This window comes from Peromyscus leucopus, chromosome 18 (assembly GCF_004664715.2).
Source record: "Peromyscus leucopus breed LL Stock chromosome 18, UCI_PerLeu_2.1, whole genome shotgun sequence".
Taxonomy (NCBI): Eukaryota; Metazoa; Chordata; class Mammalia; order Rodentia; family Cricetidae; genus Peromyscus; species Peromyscus leucopus.
The window spans coordinates 9,501,618-9,521,491 of NC_051078.1; the positions used below are offsets into that span (position 1 = coordinate 9,501,618).

The 19,874-nt window shown below is 40.4% G+C and overlaps 1 protein-coding gene across 1 annotated transcript in view; it reads left to right on the top strand.

Moving 5' to 3' along the window:
• Msrb3 (methionine sulfoxide reductase B3) overlaps positions 1-19,874 on the top strand; it is a 127,768-nt gene that overhangs the window by 27,951 nt on the left and 79,943 nt on the right. The window contains exon 3 of the mRNA XM_028869607.1: positions 18,222-18,330. Within this exon, the coding sequence (XP_028725440.1) occupies positions 18,222-18,330 (109 nt within the window). The remainder of the gene's footprint in view (positions 1-18,221; positions 18,331-19,874) is intronic.

Sequence of the window (19,874 nt, forward strand, 5' to 3'; positions counted from 1 at the left end):
AGAGAGCCTGGCAGTCTCATGGAGAAACTGCCCCAAGTCACACAAGGTAGAGCATTCATCTCGTTAAAGGGAATGCCATGCCTTTCACTGTGGCTGCTCCTTAAAAAAAAAAAGAAAAGAAAAAAGAAAAAAAACACCCTAAGAGGGCAACTTTAAGGTAATTATGTTACTTATACTGTAGTTAAGAAGAAAAGATTTTCTGTTTAACAAGACCCAAATAAACAGAACTAATACAACATGTTTCAAAATGGTTCATAAATTAGAACCACTATACTTTTTACAAATATGATTTTCATTCAGCATTTAAACTAATGAAGCCTAGAAGTTCAAAATTTTAACGTGTCTGTATCATTCAAGTTAATATTTTAATTTTTATCATGAAATTCACAATGGTCAAATGTTTTATGTCAGCGAATATGATTATCAATATTATTTATATTCCCATCACTGTGTATATCTCTTAATATGTTGGGTAGAGGATTTAACTATGTCATTAAACATTTACTGAGTATTAAATGCATGCCAGGCACTGTATTAAGCAGCGAGGATGTGATGATAAACAAGGCTAAGCTGATTGGTTTTCCGAAAGGAGTGGATAGAAATAAAGCGGTATGAGGCCCTCTAACCATATGAAGATAAGGCTAGACCGGCATGTCTGTGTCTTGGGTAGAGTAGGAGACCAGAGTAGAATGACCCTAGCTGTTTTCTCTAGGGAAATACGTATTGGAAGGGAGGTAGGTCTCTGGAGTTTAAGAGGCTCACATAAAGGACATGGTGCTTGAGCTGAATCTCAGCCATGAGCAGCAGTTAACCCCGGGATCATGAGTCAGGGTGTGTGTGTGTGTGTGTGGGGGGGGTATTGCCACTCTATGACGTAGCTTGGGCAAAACACGAAGACAGACCAGAGCGATGTATGGCCAGGAGATACAGGCTCTTTATGTGGGTATCTAGGAAAGGCAAGGGCAGGTGGGAGAGGTGAGGGAGGAAACCTGGGCACACCGTGAAGTGCTGCGAATGATGTGCTCTAGGGCGCCTAAGCCAGTTGGCACTGGCGTTTTATAGAATCAGAATTCGGTAGAGTTCGGAGGAAGGCCAGCACTGTGTTTTCCTCCATTGCTGCGAGAGAGGTTGATCTCAAGGGCTGGTAAGGCATTCGAAAGAACTAGATTTTATGTTATTTGTATATGGCAACTCATGAGTGAATACAGCTTAATGCCCAGAAGTGGGCCCCCCCCCGCCCCCCGCCCCATACCTTTGATATTATTCTCCCTGCCTCTGCATCTCCTACACTGACCCTCACATCGTAGCGTAGATGAACTGGAGGCCGTGTGGTGCCCTCAAGGGCCGAGCTGTGTCTTCACAGTGGCCATCGGAAGAAACGTGAAAGGATGGGGTAGACCACAGGGCAACGCCGGCTGTGGAAGCGATGAGCTTCACCCGTTTCATTATAAGTGGGCACGAGGGAGAACCTCATCCACCACCGTTGTTCTGCACGTGGTTTCCATCGTGATCCGTATGTACAAAAATTGGACTGTGAGTGTGTAGCTAAAGTGTATGCATAACTGTTTTCTCATTGTGAATAATAGTGCTTTGGGTAAAAGCACTCCATCTGGCTTCGTAAGGTGGGTTTGCGGTCCACAATGGAGGCTGAGTGTTTACAGAAATAGCTTATAGATACTTTCGGTATTCCTCAAAAAGTAAGAGGCTAGTGAAGTGTTTCATAATGAAATTGTTTAATGGAAATAAAAAGAACTTTAACTTTTGATAACAAAAGAATGCAGAGAGAAATTCAACAGAACTGAGAAGGACCAAATCATGTTAGTCCAGGGCTCAGCAAGCAATTCTAGATTCAGACACGTTGGGATTAGGAACTGGCCTTGACCCTTACTGTCCAGATGTCTTAGTGCCCTTATTTTCAAAATAAAGATAATAATAGGTTTCACCCAAAATGGTTGCTGTGAGAATGAAATAAATTAGCATATAAAAAAAGCTTAGGGCACTACCTGGCACAGAGTAAGCACCACAGATGTGTTCACTAGGCTCATTATAAAAAATCCATATATTTATATCCACTTGGATTCATATTTTCCATAAAAGTAGACCTTTAACAGCATTTAAATATATATATATATATAATGTTTTAGCTAACTACTTTTACTTTAATAGGAACCACAGATATATGCTGTTTGAGAAGTAGCCGTCTGAATCTGTTGTTTTTTGAGCATTGATTTATTTATATGCATGCATGTGTGTGTGTACCACTGTGCATCTGTGGAGGTCAGGTGACGACTTGTGGCGGTGTTCTCCTCTTCTGCCATGTGGCTCCTGGGGATTGAACTCGGGTTGTCAGGCTTGGCTGCATGCGCCTTGACCCACGGGGCCATCCTGCCAGCTCCTCTCTTTTCTGTTTAAACCTGATCTCTTTATTTTATGTATATGTTTTCCGGTACCAGAATCCATGTTCTGCAAATACACGTTTCTTTTGTTCTTACCACCCAGCATTGGCAAGAGCCCAGAGTAACCCTTTATCTTTTTTTTCCCATGGGGCTTATAGATATATTTTACCTGGTATGAATTGGTTAGAAAATTCCTTAATTCCCTGATTTCCTTTTTTTTTTTTTCTCTCTCTTTTATGTTTTATTTTGGGTTTTTCGAGACAGGGTTTCTCTGTTGTAGCTTTGCGCCTTTCCTGGAACTCACTCTGTAGACCAGGCTGGCCTCGAACTCACAGAGATCCGCTTGCCTCTGCCTCCCGAGTGCTGGGATTAAAGGCGTGCGCCACCACCGCCCGGCTAATTCCCTGATTTTCAAGGGCCATTCATGTTTGGAGCATAATGAATTTATTATCCATTTCTTTAATGGGATTCTACACTTAGAGACAGAAATGCAGAAGAAGCTGCTAGATTTAACAGCCACGATGCAAACTATTTGAAATTTCAAATTTAAAATGTCAAGATGAGAAGCCTAACCTTTATTACTTGGCACAAAGAGGGAAGGAGGGCAAAATGGGAGACCTAGAAAATTAAAATGAAAGTTTCATTGCTTGCTTTAAATCACTGTTCTTTGGCCCAAACCCATTACAACAGAAATCTCTGTAAATCAAAAAGATTTTGGTTCCTTACCCCCACTAATTTTGAATATTTCAACATTGAATAACAAATTAATTTTGAATAATAATTCAATATTGAATTATACATTGATTTTTGAATAATAATTCAATGTGAAATAACTCTAGAACTATGAAAAAGGTAATTGAAACAGGGTCCTAAAGTTGATTGTAACTGAGTTGGTCTGCAGGAAGGCTGCATCTCAGAAGTGATTTATCATTTTTCGGCTCTGGCTTGCCTTTCTTATTTTTTTAATAAAGCATAATTTTAACTTAGAGCTTATTAAGTGCATCTGAGTTATGGTTCACTCATGTTTGTCATTAAAGGTAATTTTTCTCACTCAGAATTCCTTGGTAATTTCCTACAACAGTTTCCTGTGAGTATTATAAAGCAGAAACTCTGACCGTGGCTCTGTCCTTAGCTTGTGTGACCTTGAACACATCTGTGAACCTCTCCAGATTTCATTCTCTTCTCCTCTAAAATGAAGAGGTAAAATTAGATAATCTGTTCTGTGTTTGTTTGTTTCTTAGCTACAGCTTAAACTTTTGGCTTGAAGTGAATTCATCTTAAAACTCCCTATGAATTAATGCTCCAGACTTAAAAGTCTGCTGGGTGGTGCTTGTCATTAGAATTCCTGGTCACTAAATCAAGACAAAAGGATTATCCCAGGGGAGGGATCAGGCAGCAACATTTGATATGCAGGTTCAATACCAGAGAAGTTAGGTGATGTGGTAGTGTAGACCAGATATCATGGTAGGTTGTAGTCAACCATAGGTGCCTGTCTAGCTAGGCCTCATATAGTGATAGTCACCCTTTAATACCACGCACACATCAGGCAGTTGTGACTTTTACTTCCCTTTGGATGTGTTTAACATGCCTCTACATGGCTGTTAGGTTGTTTATGAAGATGATGTATCATAACATTCTAATGAATACATTAGAACTCCCAAAGGCACATTCTGAAAATGGGGCTTGAAAGACATAGACTGTCTCTGTGTGAGGAGAACCCCTTGAATCAGGGGCTTGTGACTCCCATGACACAGTTTCTGGAGTCTAGTAAGTCTTTCCTAAACGAATAATAAACTTCTGGAAAGTTTATATGTATATGAGGTCATAACTATAACAAAGAGTAAAGACTCATTGGAGATTAGTTTATGTGGTAAGATTAAAAGTAAAGGTTATAGCCTATGTGCCTTCCAAATTCATTTTCAAAAAGCAATTTATTCTCATTTTATTGTATTTTTTTTACAGTATAGTGGATGTCTTAGAGTATAGATTGCAGTATTTTAAATTAAGTAACAAAAATGACAGAAATCACACACACACACACACACACACACACACACACACATTACCTAGAATTTCTTTACCTTTTTCTCTAACATAATTTGAGTTTGCTCAAATATTAGCTGTTTGAAATGAATAAGTAGCTCAGTAGCTCTTATGCATAGTATGAGAATTAAGAACTGGTTCATCGGATCACTTCTGAGGAGCAAATTAGTATGTGTGTGCTTTAGCTTATACATTTTAAACAAAGTTTACCACCAATGTGCACAGCAGCCTCTCTGTAAGGAAAAGGCACTATTTTCAGTCGAAGCTGTTAGTAGTTCATGAGTAGCAACTGATGTCATAGCTCCTTTAAAAACAACCAGCTTGCCCGCCGCTGGGACAGGGACACTTTCTGTGTGAGTGTTGAAAACCCCTGTTGAAACATGGACCTCCTCCTCGATAGAGTCTTTGGTAGACTCTGTCTGCCACCCGTGTCTGTGGACACAGTGTTGCAGTTGTAAAGTTTTCTATTGTCAGGTCTTCGGAAGCTCCTCCAGAACGCTCCATGAGGCTCTCCAGAGCCTCCTCTCTGGCACTCATGAAACTGTTCCACGTTTGAAATGGATCCGGACACAGTAGCTCTTTTTTTTTTTTCCATTGGTGTCACAAGTAAAGTGCTATCTAGTGTGTTCACCATTTTGTTGTTGTTGTTTTATTTTTTGAGACAGGGTTTCTCTGTGTAGTTTTGGTGCCTGTCCTGGATCTCGCTCTGTAGCCCAGGCTGGCCTCGAACTCACAGAAATCCACCTGCCTCTGCCTCCCGAGTGCTGGGATTAAAGGCGTGTGCCACCACCACCCAGCTGTGTTCACCATTTTTACATATTCATCTTACCTAGCCTTTTAAATTAACGTTTTTAAGAATATGGTGTGTATGTGTTTGTATGGTGTTTGTGTGTGTATGGTGTGTGTGTATGAGTGTGCTTGTGTGTGTGGTGTGTATGAGTGTGTGTGTGTAAGAGTGGTGTGTGTGTGTATGGTGTGTATGAGTGTGTGTGTGTATGAGTGGTGTGTGTGTGTATGGTGTGTTTGTGTGTGGTGTGTATGAGTGTGTGTGTGTATGGTGTGTTTGTGTGTGGTGTGTATGAGTGTGTGTGTATGGTGTGTATGAGTGTGTGTGTGTATGAGTGTGTGTGTGTGTGTGTGTGCGCGCGCGCACAAGAGATCATACAGTTCTATCGGCTTGATGTAGGGCCTCATCTATGCTATGTACCCCAACAGGCCAGGAGATTTTGGTTTAATTTTTTTAAAGAAAGAACTTTAAAAACAGACACAGATTTCAGTGTGGTTTACAAAAGCACTGAAGTCGGCTGACCGAACAGTCGCCCCCTTTCCAGTAGATGGCACTGGCTTTACATTCTTTCACAGCTTGTGGTGGAGCCGAGCCTTAAACACATAGGTGCATTGTAAAAATTGGAAAGAATGTAAGGCTCTCCAGTTAAGAGCATATGGATTTGCAAACCAGACTTGTCCCTGCCTTTTCTGTGTTCTGACAGCATATGTAGAGTGAAAACCTCTTCCGTTTCCAACAGGACCTCGACTCCCTCTGCTTGGACATTTCTTGGAAATGTCTTTCATATGCAGACTTTCTACAAACTAAAACAAGTTTTCATAAATTAACCTATCTTGTACCAAATAGCTGCTTTCGCGGTAATTTATAGCTTTATATGCAGCTAAGTTTTCTGCAGCAGACCACCCAAGAATTAAAGAAAATTATACATTTTGTTTTGCCATGTTGTGGATTTCTACAGAGTCTTGAAATGTTATTAGTTAGCATGTTGAATGTGAAGCATTGATCAGGTTTTGCATGAATGAAATATTTTAGGAAACTAGAAAAAATTATATTTTAAATCTTGATTAATGAGCACTCTGATATTGCTTTTGGAACAAAATGTCTTAGTAGCTTTATAATAAAGCTTGAGTTAATACTGAAAAGTTGGTATGTGGTATGAGTTTTAAAAATTATTTGTAGAGAATACATTTTTCATCAAGGCTGGTTTGTCCCTGAATGGCATATCTATAAATATAAGGTATTGGACATATATGACTTATTAAATATGGATTTTATTAAATTTTTGTTAAATGGCAAATTAGTAATTATAAAATACACAGCACAGTAAAACAATTAAGACAGGCATGAACAAAATCTGAAATGTATCTCAGCTGTTTTGGCAAATTAAGTATAACAGTGTCTGTAAAGAATAGAAAACATTACTAGCTTCAGCAAGTCTATAGGATTTGAAATTCAAGACACTATGAACTCGGAGATACTGCATAGGTATGTTCCTGTGCACAGTAACTTTTAAACATGTGCACAGTAGTATGGGAAAGATCGGAGAGGTGTTCACTGAACTGAGCAGCCTCTTACCCTCAACACGTGAGCCTAGGAAGGCCGAGCCAGAGGTCACTGTGTAGCATCACAACTGTGTAGCGTCACAACTGTGTAGCATCACAACTGTGTAGCGTCACACCTGTGTAGCGTCACACCTGTGTAGCGTCACACCTGTGTAGCGTCACAACTGTGTAGCATCACAACTGTGTAGCATCACATGCTGGTTAATACCCATCATTTCTGGCCAACTTTTATTATCTGTCTTTCCCAACTCATAGTTTCAACTGAAACAATTTCAGATCAAATTTTCATGAGTGCTTTTGCTAGATACATTTTAATTTAAAGTTATGTAAACTAGATTATTGAGATGCAATGGTAAGTTATATGGAGATAGTTTGTGCCTTTGCATTTGAAAGCAACCATTTATTGGAAAATTTAATATTTGTTCCAAAGTCCTTAATTTTCCCCTGTATTTGTATTCAATATGTTCACAGTTGTATCAGTTATTTTAAAATATGTTACAAAAGTATACATCAGGTTTTTAATGGATTAGTAAGTTATATATTTGCACACTTAAACTTACTAACTTTTATGATAAATACTTCAGCACTACTTATGATTATTATAGTCAGCCATGTGATTACAGAGAATGATATATTACTTTAAATTAATAGATTATTTGAATTTTAAGCAAGCCAAGAAAATCTACAATTGTAAATATTTCTACAGTTTTTATTTTGTAGGGTTTTATTTTGTTGCCAAAAATACATATTGTTTCAGAATGATCCATTCCATTTGATTGATTTTTAATATCTCTTGTGTGAATTTTAGATAAATAAACCTCAAGGTTTAGAGCCTTTCACTATATTATTGGTATCGATGAAGAAACAAATTTTAAGTTATTCCTTACTGGGTTGTTTTTATTACCAATTTGCCTTTGGGCCCCCAGAAGTTTCCTTTTATACTTTTTATTCCATTTTTCATCTGTAAACTGAGAATTATATAACACTGTTATTATTTATTATTATTATTATTACAATTAGAATTCTCAAGTGTTATATTAGCTGAGAATTTCCAAAACCTGGTTGTGTAAAACCTCAGTTCCTTGCTATCAAGGAGAAGAAAGCAGAAAAAGAAACTATGGGAAAAACCCCAGACTAGTCTGGGGAGGCGATAGGCTGGCCAGGCAAAGCTTGTCCTCTAGCAGAAAATTCTCAGACCCTGTAGAGTGCCAGGTAGGCTGAGACTTGACTGTTTAAGTGACGGTTCCATTCATCCTACGACTGTGTCTGTCACGTGATGGGCATTCGATACATGTCCATGCACTGGATGGATGTCAGCTCATCCAAACAGTGCTGCATTGTGAGTGACAAGATCTCTGTGCTTGCAGAAGGTACATTCTGGTTTTTTTTTTTTTTTTTTAAAAAGATGTCCACTTAGGGTGCATGCTTTGTTAACTATAGAATGAAGAGAATTACATTCCTGATACTTTTCTGAGTCTGCATAGACACTTGCTCCTTGTTTAACTAGGGAGTCAGGAGCAGGCTGAGAAGTGCCCTGCAGCCTTCTGCACCACGTGACCGAATGGCTTCCCAGGACTGGATTTCACAGTACAGTAAAGGGCGTCAAAGGACGAGGTCGCCGTAATTAGTGTGGAGGTGGGGGTGGAAGCAGAGGTGAGCACGTGCTGTGGGAACATGTGTTACTATAGGTGGCGTAAAGCATAGGTCCAAGAGAGAATGAATGAATGGGCAAAAGCCACCATCTGAGGATCCCGACTCATGTCAAGTAGGCCTGTGACCACGTCAGGTAACTTCTTTGGGCATTAACTTCTCCTTGAGAGATTTTTGTCTAGAAGTTTGTCATTTTCTAGTTTATAACACGAGGAATACTAGTTCTGTTATTTGCCCTGTAAGCCAGTCATCAGATGAAGCTAGATATCCCTGTATTGCATAAGTATGAATGTACAGCCTTTTCCACTTTTATAATTGAGGATGAAGCTGAAAATCCTCAGTGATGGGGCTGGAGATGACTCAGCTGTTAAGAGCATCGGCTGCTCTTGCAGAGGATGGGGGCGGGGGGGGGGGTTTGGATTCCCAGCACCCCATGGCAGCTCCCAGCCTTCCACAACTCCAGCTCCAGGGGATCTGATGCCCTCTTCTGGCCACTGCTGGCACTACACAAACATGGTACAGAAACACATATTCAGGCCAAAGACCCCCACTCATGAGATAAAAAGAAGTAAATCTTTAAAACAAACCCTGTGGTAAGAAGAGATCATAGTTTGGCCATGTTTCTTCCCCTTTCTAGTGGACCCACAGATAACGTATCATATTTAAAAATATACATTCGTATAAGAAACTCTCTGAGATAGACTGCCTCAAGAAAACTGGTGGATTTTCCTAACCTGATTGGACTATGGAAACTTCTCTTTTTCACACTCCAAGAGGAACAACATGTTAGCATTTTCTTTTTTCCCTAAGTGTTTGATAAAATGCTTTCTGGGCCATCCTGGATCAAGTGATCTCATAGTCTTCCATCCAAAGAATCATTAAGTGTTAGGCACAGTGAGAAGATTTGAATGCAGACCTCTAGAGAAGCAATAAAGGATTGAGTAGCTTCAAAGGAAAAAATTTTACTCTATCATTGACCATCATTTTTTTTCATCATGTTTACTTATTAAACAAATGTTACTGTATATTTGAAACTAAGATCTAAAAAGTGTTGCCATAGGCATCTAGAAGGCTTTTTTTGGGGGTGGGGGAGAACAGCAACGATTGAGATGGAGAGTTAAGTAAATATATCGTGCACATTTTAGATCTTTCTTGTGAACCCACACACTATTTCGTACAGGGAGTGTAAGGATGGCTAGTAAGTATGCAAGCATGCTCCCTTGAGTTTCTGTGAAAAACTTGAGTGTAAGCTATTTGCCTTTTCTTGAGTTTGCTCTGTGAAAAAGAAAATGTTTTCTTTTTCTCCAGAAAAATCTTAGCTTCTTCTGGGATAATCAGTGAGCTGTCATTCATCGAGTGGAAATTGCACTTGGAATTGTTTTTTTTTTGTCATTGTGCTTAAATTTAAACTCAAATTTGTTATGTGCTATCAATTAATTTTGGAAACTGGAAGAAGTTGAGTCTTCAGACACTCTGTTTTCTTTCTAAGGAAGTATACTCAAGGTTGTATTTAAATAACATTCTGCATGATAGTCTAAGAGAGGGCTCCTTTCAGTGGGCAGTTACCTTTTATCTCCTGAGCAGACTATGATCCACAAAGGGGAGCGGGAGGAAAGAGAGATGGGTAGAGAGGGTATCGCTAGTGCACATGCGTGTGTGCGTGTGCATGTGCGTGCGTGCGTGTGTGTGTGTGTGTGTGTGTGTGTGTGTGTCTGTGAGCGCAAATCTTTTTGATTGCATGTGAAATGTAGAATTAAAATGAGCCTGTCTGGTTTTAATTTTTTTCTTTATGGGCTATGATGTTCAAGTGAAGACCCATGCTTAAAAAAAAAAAAAATTAAAACCAGGGAACTCCAACTTTGTCAGAAGTTTCACATGCAATCAGATAGAATTGAAGTTAAGTGACTTTTTCTTCCTCTATTGTCACTTGATGATGGCAGTGGTTCAAACATTCTTTTTTTAGTCATATGCTTTGCAAGCAAGAAAATGCTTTCAGGATCAAGACATGCTTTAAATATTTCTCGAAACCCTGAACTTCGTGGTCCCCATTAACATGAACGCCCTTGTTCCCAAAAGTGCTTGAAGTGAGTTTGGAGGATTTGATAAAGTATTTTCTAGTTATTTTGGGGGCATTTAACCAGTGCTGATGAAATGATGCCTGTATATGAGCTCAACAATGAAAAGTGTACAACCTACAAGTAAATCTAGGTGTGTCAAAGGTGGTTTTTATCTCACAGTCATTCAACATTTTTAACCACAGTTGCATCAGGGTGGATGAAAGGATAAACTCCTCCATTGTCTCTGCTCAAGAAGCCCCTGCAGCTGCATGAATGAGGCTTTACTATTATGGCTAGACTCTTCAGTCATAATGATTAGGTACCACACAGCTGATCCTGGTCCCTGACCGTACACTTTCCTATCAGCTTACAACGGGACACACAAACCATTCTCACATTTCCCCCCTTAGTTTTAAAATGACTTCATTTCTCAGATCCCAAAGTTTTGCTCTTTTGAATGGGAATCTACACCTTTTCCTGTTTGGTGAAGTGGTGACATCATAAAATGAGCCGATCCAGCTCTCTGTCCCCCATTTGCATAGTTCTCTGCAGGATGGATGCTTACAGCCTTGGCTTACACACATTTAATCCCAACCCATCTATCAGTCAGCTGCCTCGGTGGAGGTTTCTTCCCTATTTGGACCTTTGCCGGCACTCTTGACCTTGCACATTTGACTTCTGTGAATATTTGTGTTTCCCATTTTCCAGTGACAGCTAGACAGGGTCAATCTTTATATATATATATATATATATATATATATATATATATATATATATATATATATAAATTTATATATATATATTTATATATAAGATTTTCTAGTCATTTTACATATCAGCCACGGATTCCCCTGTCCTCCCTCCTCCCACCCTCCAGCCTTCTCCCCCAATCAACCCCCCATTCCCACCTCCTCCAAGGCAAGGTCTCCCCTGGGGTGTCAGCCCAGCCTGGTACATTCAGTTGAGGCAGGTCCAAGCCCCTCCTCCCTGCACCAAGGCTGAGCAAAGTGTCTCAGCATAGGCCCCAGGTTCCAAAGAGCCAGCTCATGCACCAAGGACAGGTCCCGGTCCCACTGCCTGGGGACCTCCTAAACAGTTCAAGTTCATCAACTGTCTCACTTATCCAGAGGGCCTGGTCCAGTTCCAACATGGTCAATCTTGAGGAGAAAAGTTTAAAGTGTACCTGTCCTGTGTGTTCACTCCCTTCACACAGAGCTCTGCACACGCCTTCCCTAGAGACTTCAGGCTGTGTTGTGTAGGAATCAGGACCTTTTCCCTGCCATGTTCTAAATTTCTTTAACGCTCATTTCAAGTCTTAGCTCAGTGCAGATATTTAATCAGTGGTTGTAAAAAGCATGAGCCAGTAGTAAGCTTAGCAATGTGAGCCTTGCCGAATGTATACCTTTTCCAGGAATGCACACGCAATGGAAGATGTTGGAGCGTGATCGCCCCCTACTGGGTTTGCTCCTGTGGATCCTAGCTTTCAGAGGGTGCTGGCCAAGGTGAAGCTAACAGGGTCTGTGGAGTGGGCAGGAAAACTGGCCTGAAATGTCTTCTGAGCTTGCCTGTGCCTTCTGCCAGTGTGAACCTGGAGGCCAGTTTGAGCATTACCGTGCTGTGGCGCTAAAATTCACGGCACTATTTAATTCAAGAAATTTTATGTTATGTGTCTTTAGGGTTTGGAGCACAGATGAAATTAAACTAAGTTTGATGTAAAAATTAAGGTCATTAAAAAAAAGTTTTTAAGTACTAATTCTGTGCTTCCTTGACTTATGGATGTTCCTTCCGTCACCTACGGGATTGCCCGAAAGTGGGCGAGGTGACGGTGTTTCCCAGGTAAACTCTTTGTTTAAAATGGCCAAAGCGTTTTATTCTCTATGCTCCTCCAGCATTTGTCACCAAATACGTCTACTGAGCATCCTCTTAAACATGACTTGAGGTTGGGAACGGTGGTCTGAGTTTAAGTACGATGACATTAAGCCGGCCAGCAAGTCAGCATAGTCTGTGCACATTGTGTCTCTAGAGTTTGGCCAAGTGAATACTTTCTTAGAGACATGTTGGGTGGCGCCCCCTGAGTGGTCCCCCTAGGAGCAAGCGGTAGTGTTAGAAGAGTTCATATTACGATCTGTACAGAGCAATGGAGTTTCTTGATTGCTTTGCCTGCGGGCATTGCTGTTCGCATGACCTGTCTCTGTCTCTCATGGATGAGCCTCACATGGTCTCCTCCACCTGTCTGGCCATCTCCTGTCTGTGTTTGGAACGTTCTTGAGACATCAGCACTACCAGCTGCCTCTCCCTCCCCAGGGCTCTGCCCAAATATCGCTGGCGTGAGACAGCCCACCCCCACCTATTCCATGAAGATTGCTGTCCTCCACCAGCCCTGTGGTCCTGGCTCTTCGCCATGCTGGTTTTTTCATTCTTGCTTACATTCCACCTTCTAAAAGACCTCATAACAGACTTCCTTGCCTTGGTTGTGTTCTGGGTATCTTACCTCTGCCAGAGTGAGAGGTCCAAGACGGAAGGACGTGTTCTGTTTCTGGCTCTGTGCTGAGCATGCAGATCCATGACAGTATGCAGTAGGTACTCAAAATAATGGCAGAAGCAATCGGTGGGTAGAGTTCGGTTAACGTAGCACTGCACACTCTGTAGCTGAAAAAACCTTTTTTATTACTTAGGAAAGTAGGGAGTCTTGGGTCAGTGCTCTCAAGGAAAACCAGGCAGGCCTGGTTTGGTGGGAGCCAGAGACCGGAAGCCACATCCTCATACCCTAGGTTATGAACAGTATGGGGGGCGGTTAGAACTGAGGATGCTTCTATAGATGATTTTCCCCTCTGTGACTTGCAACTCTGTTCTCAAGGCCTTTATGAATGACTGGAGTTGTAAAAAGGAAAACCAACCAGCAAAATTGTCTGTGCTGTATATTTACATTTGATTCTAAAAGTGGTATAGATTGGGTTTTATAATCTTTGACTTAGAAAGTCTAACACTACTAAGCCTGGAATAAAATAGTTTTCCAACATGGCAGACTAATGTGGACTTGGAAATTAAAGTTCATAGTAAAAATGAACAGAGGCTTTAATTTTATGGCATCTGTAAATACAGCAGCAAGCTATTTCTACACGAACTTTACTGTGTTAACTTAATGAAACTAAATCAAAACAAAATACCTATCTCTTATTATTTTGGGAAAATGGGTAATATTTTCATGTTCCCCGTAGTCCTAGAGCAGAAATTAAAATGCTGAGATCCTTAGGTTTGGTTTTATTTTGATTTTTCACACTGAAATATAAAGCATATGACTCAAGAGTGCTCTGAGCATATAAGTAACAGATCTGATCTCCTTCCCAACAGGACATTTAAACGGCCTTTCAGGGTTTGTAGGTGTGGTGAGAATCTTGTATGTCCTGAAGAGATAGATATAGGGAAAGCAGAAGGGGCCAGTGGGCAGATGTTGTTACTTTTTATGCACTATCATGACTACTACTCTCCTTCACTTACTGTCTTAACTTATTAGCGAGTAATTTTTTTAGGCTGAAAATTTCTGCACAATTTGAGAAGAAAGTTAGAGCATAATTTTTTACTGGCAGAAATAGGCATGGGTTTACAGTCCCATAACTGTATGTTTGCGTTCATGTGACTCTTTAATAAGTTATGTTATAACCAACTCTGTGAGCCTCAGTTTTTGTGTCTGTAAAATGGGCATGATTCTACCTTCTAGAATTATGTATCTAGAAATGTGCATGGTAGAGAGTAGAACTGAATTTTTAGTTCTGTTTTTTTCCCCCTCGCTTCCTATTTTTCTCATTTTAAAAAGATCGCTTGTTAGAAAAAGACTTTTCTGGGAGAATTATTATAGAGAATAATTACCAGGAGGATACAGAAGTACACAGAGGCATCTAAGCTGCTCCCTTTTAAACTGGATTTTTAGCTTCCGTGTCCTCTGATTTTGCTCCTGGCGCCTGCTACGTCCCGGTTGTTGCCATCTTTATAGCCACAGATCTAGTGCAACACCCAGCTCATTGAAGGGCACAGTTGACAGCAGGCAGGATGCAGGAGACCAGAATGCAGCTCTTTTTTCAGAAGTGGGGGGTGGTGGTGACAAAACCTTGGGACTGCAGGTGTGTCCCACCTCCAACTCTCAGAGAGAGAACTCTTGTTGTGTCAGTGTAGAGAAGAGCTTCCTATTGGGGTTTCAATACAATTCTTTCCTTCAGTAGCAACATGGAAGATGCCTTGGTATAAATAAAAAAAAAAGACACTGGGCATATTCCAGCATTTAAATACCTTTGGATTGGGTTCAAGGTAGATCTGGCCCACATAAAAATGATACTGTAGAGAAATGGGCCATGATTAGATACAAAGGGGGTAATATTACCCCCTCAGATGCACCGTGTTGTATGTGTATATACACTGACTTGTGCCTTCAAAGTAATGCTATTAAATGTTTAAAGAAAGGGATACCTCTCTCTGTTGCATACTTCTAAGCCAATTCAGGAGTCATTGAGCAGATGCCGTATAACACTAATGTTAAATTACCCTGTGTAATAAGAAAATTACAGCCCCTAAGTGAAGATAGTAAAGGGGAGCCACCCAATGAATTACTCTCCAATTTCAAAATGAAATGACGTCTGTAGAATTAACAGTGGCACCATGTGACTTTGGAAAAGTCAGTCTGGTAGGGGGCAGAGGACGCAGGGACAGAAATGAAGCTTTTTTTCTGTACCTGCCAAATTTTGGTTATGCTAGAAGAATTAATACATTAGTACAGCTTTCAGTTGTCCAAGAAGTATATTATTATTATTGCACTGGGTGGTGAGACTTTTATTAAAATCTGACTGACTTCCCATTGAGTTGTTTAATACAAAAATCACAATAACTGGTTTTTTTTGGTTTTTTTTATGTGTGTGTGTGTGTGTGTGTGTGTGTGTGTGTGTGTGTATGTGTGTGTGTATCTTCCTTTTGCTTTTAGATATCCTTTAAACGCCTAATTACTTGGAGAACACAGTATGGCCAAAGAATAAAAATATCTGAAGTTTGACCACCTTAGATAGTCACCAATATTTTCTCAGAGAATAAACCTCACTTACAGTTAGGGAGCAACATTTATATTTAAGGTTGAAAAGCCAGGATGTAGGCAAATTTTGCTAATTTGGAAGATGACCTTTAAGTGCACCAAAACCAAATAATTTGTAGGCTGTGACACAGGGCGAATTCCTCCAAAACTTGTGTGAATACTGCTCTCGTGGTCCTTGAAAGGCAAACAAAGGAGCTGCAGGGAAAGCTTTTCCCCCTTCCAAATAAGATGGGGGCCGACAAAGAGTCCAGCGGGTCCCTTTCAAAGTTCACCATTAAAATGGGGTCTCTGTAGCCCAGCTAATGAGATGGCTCATAGCGGAAAACAATCTGTTTTTAAGAATGTTTAGATCAAAAGTAATTTCTAATCTATGAAATAAGGTCTCTTCAATACCCTTCATTCACCAGTGAAGCTTTTATGTTTGTATTATTTACTTCAATCAGATGTTTTCAATTTTACCTTTTTTCCCCCCTCGACAAATACATGACATGGTTCATCAATACTGACCAACAGTCTTATTCTCTGTCTTCAGAAAAGAGAGATTCTGGGGAGAGGTAGAATGAAAAAGAGAGAAACATCTTTGCCTAAGTGATTTGCAAGCATCTGTGCTTGAAGCTACTTTTTATGAACAACTCCTTGGTAAATGACTCAAGGTAAAAAAGCAGAAAAGCATCCAATGTTAGGAAATTGCAATCCAATACCATGTAATTTAAACCTGCGGTTGCTTCTCTTGTACTAAATGACATGCAGATGGCCAGCTCTCGCAACTTTGGAAACACAATTGGTCTTTTTGTATGAATGAACATATAGGAACCCGAAATATTTTGGATGGATTTGCTTAATTCTAATTGTTCAGATCTTAATTATCAAGCCCATTGGAACTAATAATTTTAACCATGATAATTTGTCACATTAAGTTTGTAATTAATGAACTTCTTGACAAAATTAGCAAAGATACCAGTCTAACAAAGCAAAATAATTTTTTTTAAGAAGTCCAGAGGGAGGTAAACAGAAACTCACCCATCTCTGAGCACTGACTGAGAAAAGGCCCTTCTACATTCAAGCTGAACAGACTAACCAGGGAGACATTTCTGTCTATGCCTTGGACAGCAGTAGGGTTTCTCATACCACGATGAACCTGGTGTTAACTGGGGTTCAGTGAGCTGGGAGGCCCTTAGTGCCATTCCCAATGTGCCAGTTGCTCCTGGGTCTCTTCCTAGACCAACAAAGGATCACAAAGGCCAGCAGAAGTGGAGTCGGGCTTCTGCAGGCCTAGGCAAGGTCATGTCCTGTTTGGCTCTGGTTTGCTCTTTCTCCTCCCTGTTTTCTGGTGGAGAATCAACCATCTGTCTAGGAGACCCCAGTTCTGGAAGCTGATAGCCCTTCTTCAACGCCACAGTCAGGGTGACTGGTAGGTTGTCTTCACTGGGTTTAATTCAGTAATCTCATATTCTACATTAGCTACCTTAGGAGTAAACAGTGGGAAGCATTCCCACTACTAAATCGAAAGAAGTTGAAGTTAATGCTCAGGACACTAAGAAGGCTAACTTTAAAACACAGTCGGACATCTTTGCATGGAGGGCCATCTGCACACTTCTTTCCTACTGTGGTGGGAAAGAAAAGGCATTTTACGGCAGTGAGTCATGGCTGTCCTGTCTCAAGTTGTATTCCTTTTCAGCTGTTTGCTTGAGGAAAATAAAATAACTACAGGTAAATAGGTGCTGTCTGAACATTTTGCCATTTGCATACATTCAAATAAAAAACCACCCTAGCTATTAGTCACATTAGAATCATTTCATCATTCAGATACTCCTGAGCAGTGAAATCCTCCCAGCTGAACTGCAAAAGGACAGTATAAACCTCGATGCGAAATCACACTCACTCTTCATTTCTCTGTGTCTTGCTCCCCCTCCCTCTGCCCACCTCTCTGGAATTCTTGAATCTGCCTTAGTATAAATAAATGCCTTCTCCTGAAGTCTACTGAAAGTTTCATGCTAACATGGTAAGATCATGGTCTTTAGAAAAACATGCATTTCTAAAGACTGTGTAGAACCCAGTGAAATATCTGATAGACTCACAGAAAACAGCAATTCCTACTGTAGAAAAAAAAAATATCTTTAGGGTTCTCAGAAAAATAAATAGGATGGTAATGAAGGCATCTTGGATGAAAATGGAATGATGATGGTTTCAAGCTATTCTACCAAGTTGCAAAATTATTGAATGGGTCTTTATGTGCCCATTCTCATACACACACACACACACACACACACACACACACACACACACAGTGAATATTTACAAATACGTGCATGATATTGGATTCATCTTTTAAAAAGTAGTTTCAGGGTTCAGGTGGCATATAGGAGGTACCACCATCCTGGGAACAAGTACCCAGTGAGTGTTTAGTATCATCTTCTAGAAGCTTTGGCTCTAATGTTGTGTTGCTACTCCAGAGGAGTCAGCTGGATCTTAAGGTACAAGTTCTTTTTGAACTTGGAGACCAGCTGCAGCTCAGGGAAGATTTTGTAGTCTGTCAGGGACTGGTTTGGTCATTGACAAGTGACTGTAGAGACCGCACTGTGGCGACCAGCCAAAGCAATTATTTAGGATTCAGGCTAAAAAGGCTCTTTCTCCCATATCCTCTCTTTCCAGGGTCATGTAGGGATAAAAAGAACTGTAAGGTGGTCTTTTCCCAGCAGGAACTGAGGAAGCGGCTGACACCCCTCCAGTACCATGTCACTCAGGAGAAAGGAACAGAAAGGTAATGTGTGCTGTAATAAAAAGCCAGCAAGCAAGTACTACTTTTCTCCCCGCTCCCTGGAGTCGTCTTTCTTGCTAGTTCATTCAAAGAGTCCCATACATACTGGCTAATCCTGCAAATGACTGGCTTTGAAAAGGTTGGAACTGGGACGTTGTTTAGGTTGAGGCTGAAGTCTTATTTCTGCCCTCCTCCACTCAGTGACCCTTCTATCTTACATAGAGTCACAGGGCTTTTGTTAAGGGCCTGTTTTCAGTTGACAACAAAATGTGTGGAAGTAATAGTGATTTAGGTACGTTTTTGTTGTTGTTGTTGTTGAAGACATCACAGTGAGGAAAACCATGAGGGATGTGGAGTTATGCCAGGATGCCGGCATTTTTGAAGGTGGCCATTGTAAGCATAGACATTTTGGCTGCAAAAAGAAGGTAGCATAATTTAGTTCCTTTCTACCCCACTCCAATTTCTTTTTGAAGCACATGTGGAGAGAGTATTTATTGGCTCATTTGTGGTTGGAATGTCAAAAATTTTCAATAACTGCCCTCACATGGCTTTGGTCCTTGGAAATTCGCCCTACATCCTGGAAGAAAAAAAAAAAAAGAGTTTGTTCACTTCCAAGACTGTTTCTAGTGATTAAAGTCTCTCTCAGCTGATTCCAGCTAAAAAGTAACTTGCCAAGGCCCAGTGATTTTGTTGTTTAATTTATACCATGGAGCTTGGCACAAAGCTGTAAATGTACCTCTGATCCAGATTTATTAATGATGTAACTTAGTGTTTTCATTCATGAGCCGAGAGCTCTTTCCCACACGGGATCCGTGTTAAGAGGCAACATGCTCTTCCTGTCACAAAATCTACTATTTACTGAATTGACTAAACGTGGAGTCTCTGACAAAGCGTGCCCTCGTTGTCCACTGGACCCGGTGGTGGGCTGGATTCTCAGCCAGAGGACTTGCCCGCCCTGTAGTGTGCATGGCTAGCGAAATGATTTAATGCACACAAACAACCAGAGATTAGGTCATTCTTAAAAATTCTGTTTATAAAAAAAAACGGACCTCGTAAAGAGGCTGAAAGGATAATAAGAACAAGCTGCCGAGCACACAGACTTTTTGTGGGGCTACCACAGCTGATTTGTGTTAGCCGAATGACCTCCTCGCCTTGAAGATCGCTAACTTAGAAAAATATTCCCTTAAAGCTGCAATATTCCTTTTCAAACTGAAAACTAAGACTCCTTCCACGGGAAGACTTGGACCCTGCTGCATTTTCCAGTCCCCTCTTGCACAGTGTGGAGTAGCAGAAATCTTATGTAATAATGTTCTTTATGTGACTCAAACAATGGGCTTTTTTTTATTTGAAAAATATTCTAAATATTACATACTAGATGGCTTGATATTTTTACTTGTACTAGTTTGGAGTAGTTATATGCGCATTATATATATGTATATTTGAAGTATATTAGTACGGTTCAACTTTCCATATGTTTGGTCTGTTCTCATTTTAGAGTCCAAAACCCTGGAAAGATTTACTAGAGAAATGTATTTTACACCAATGTG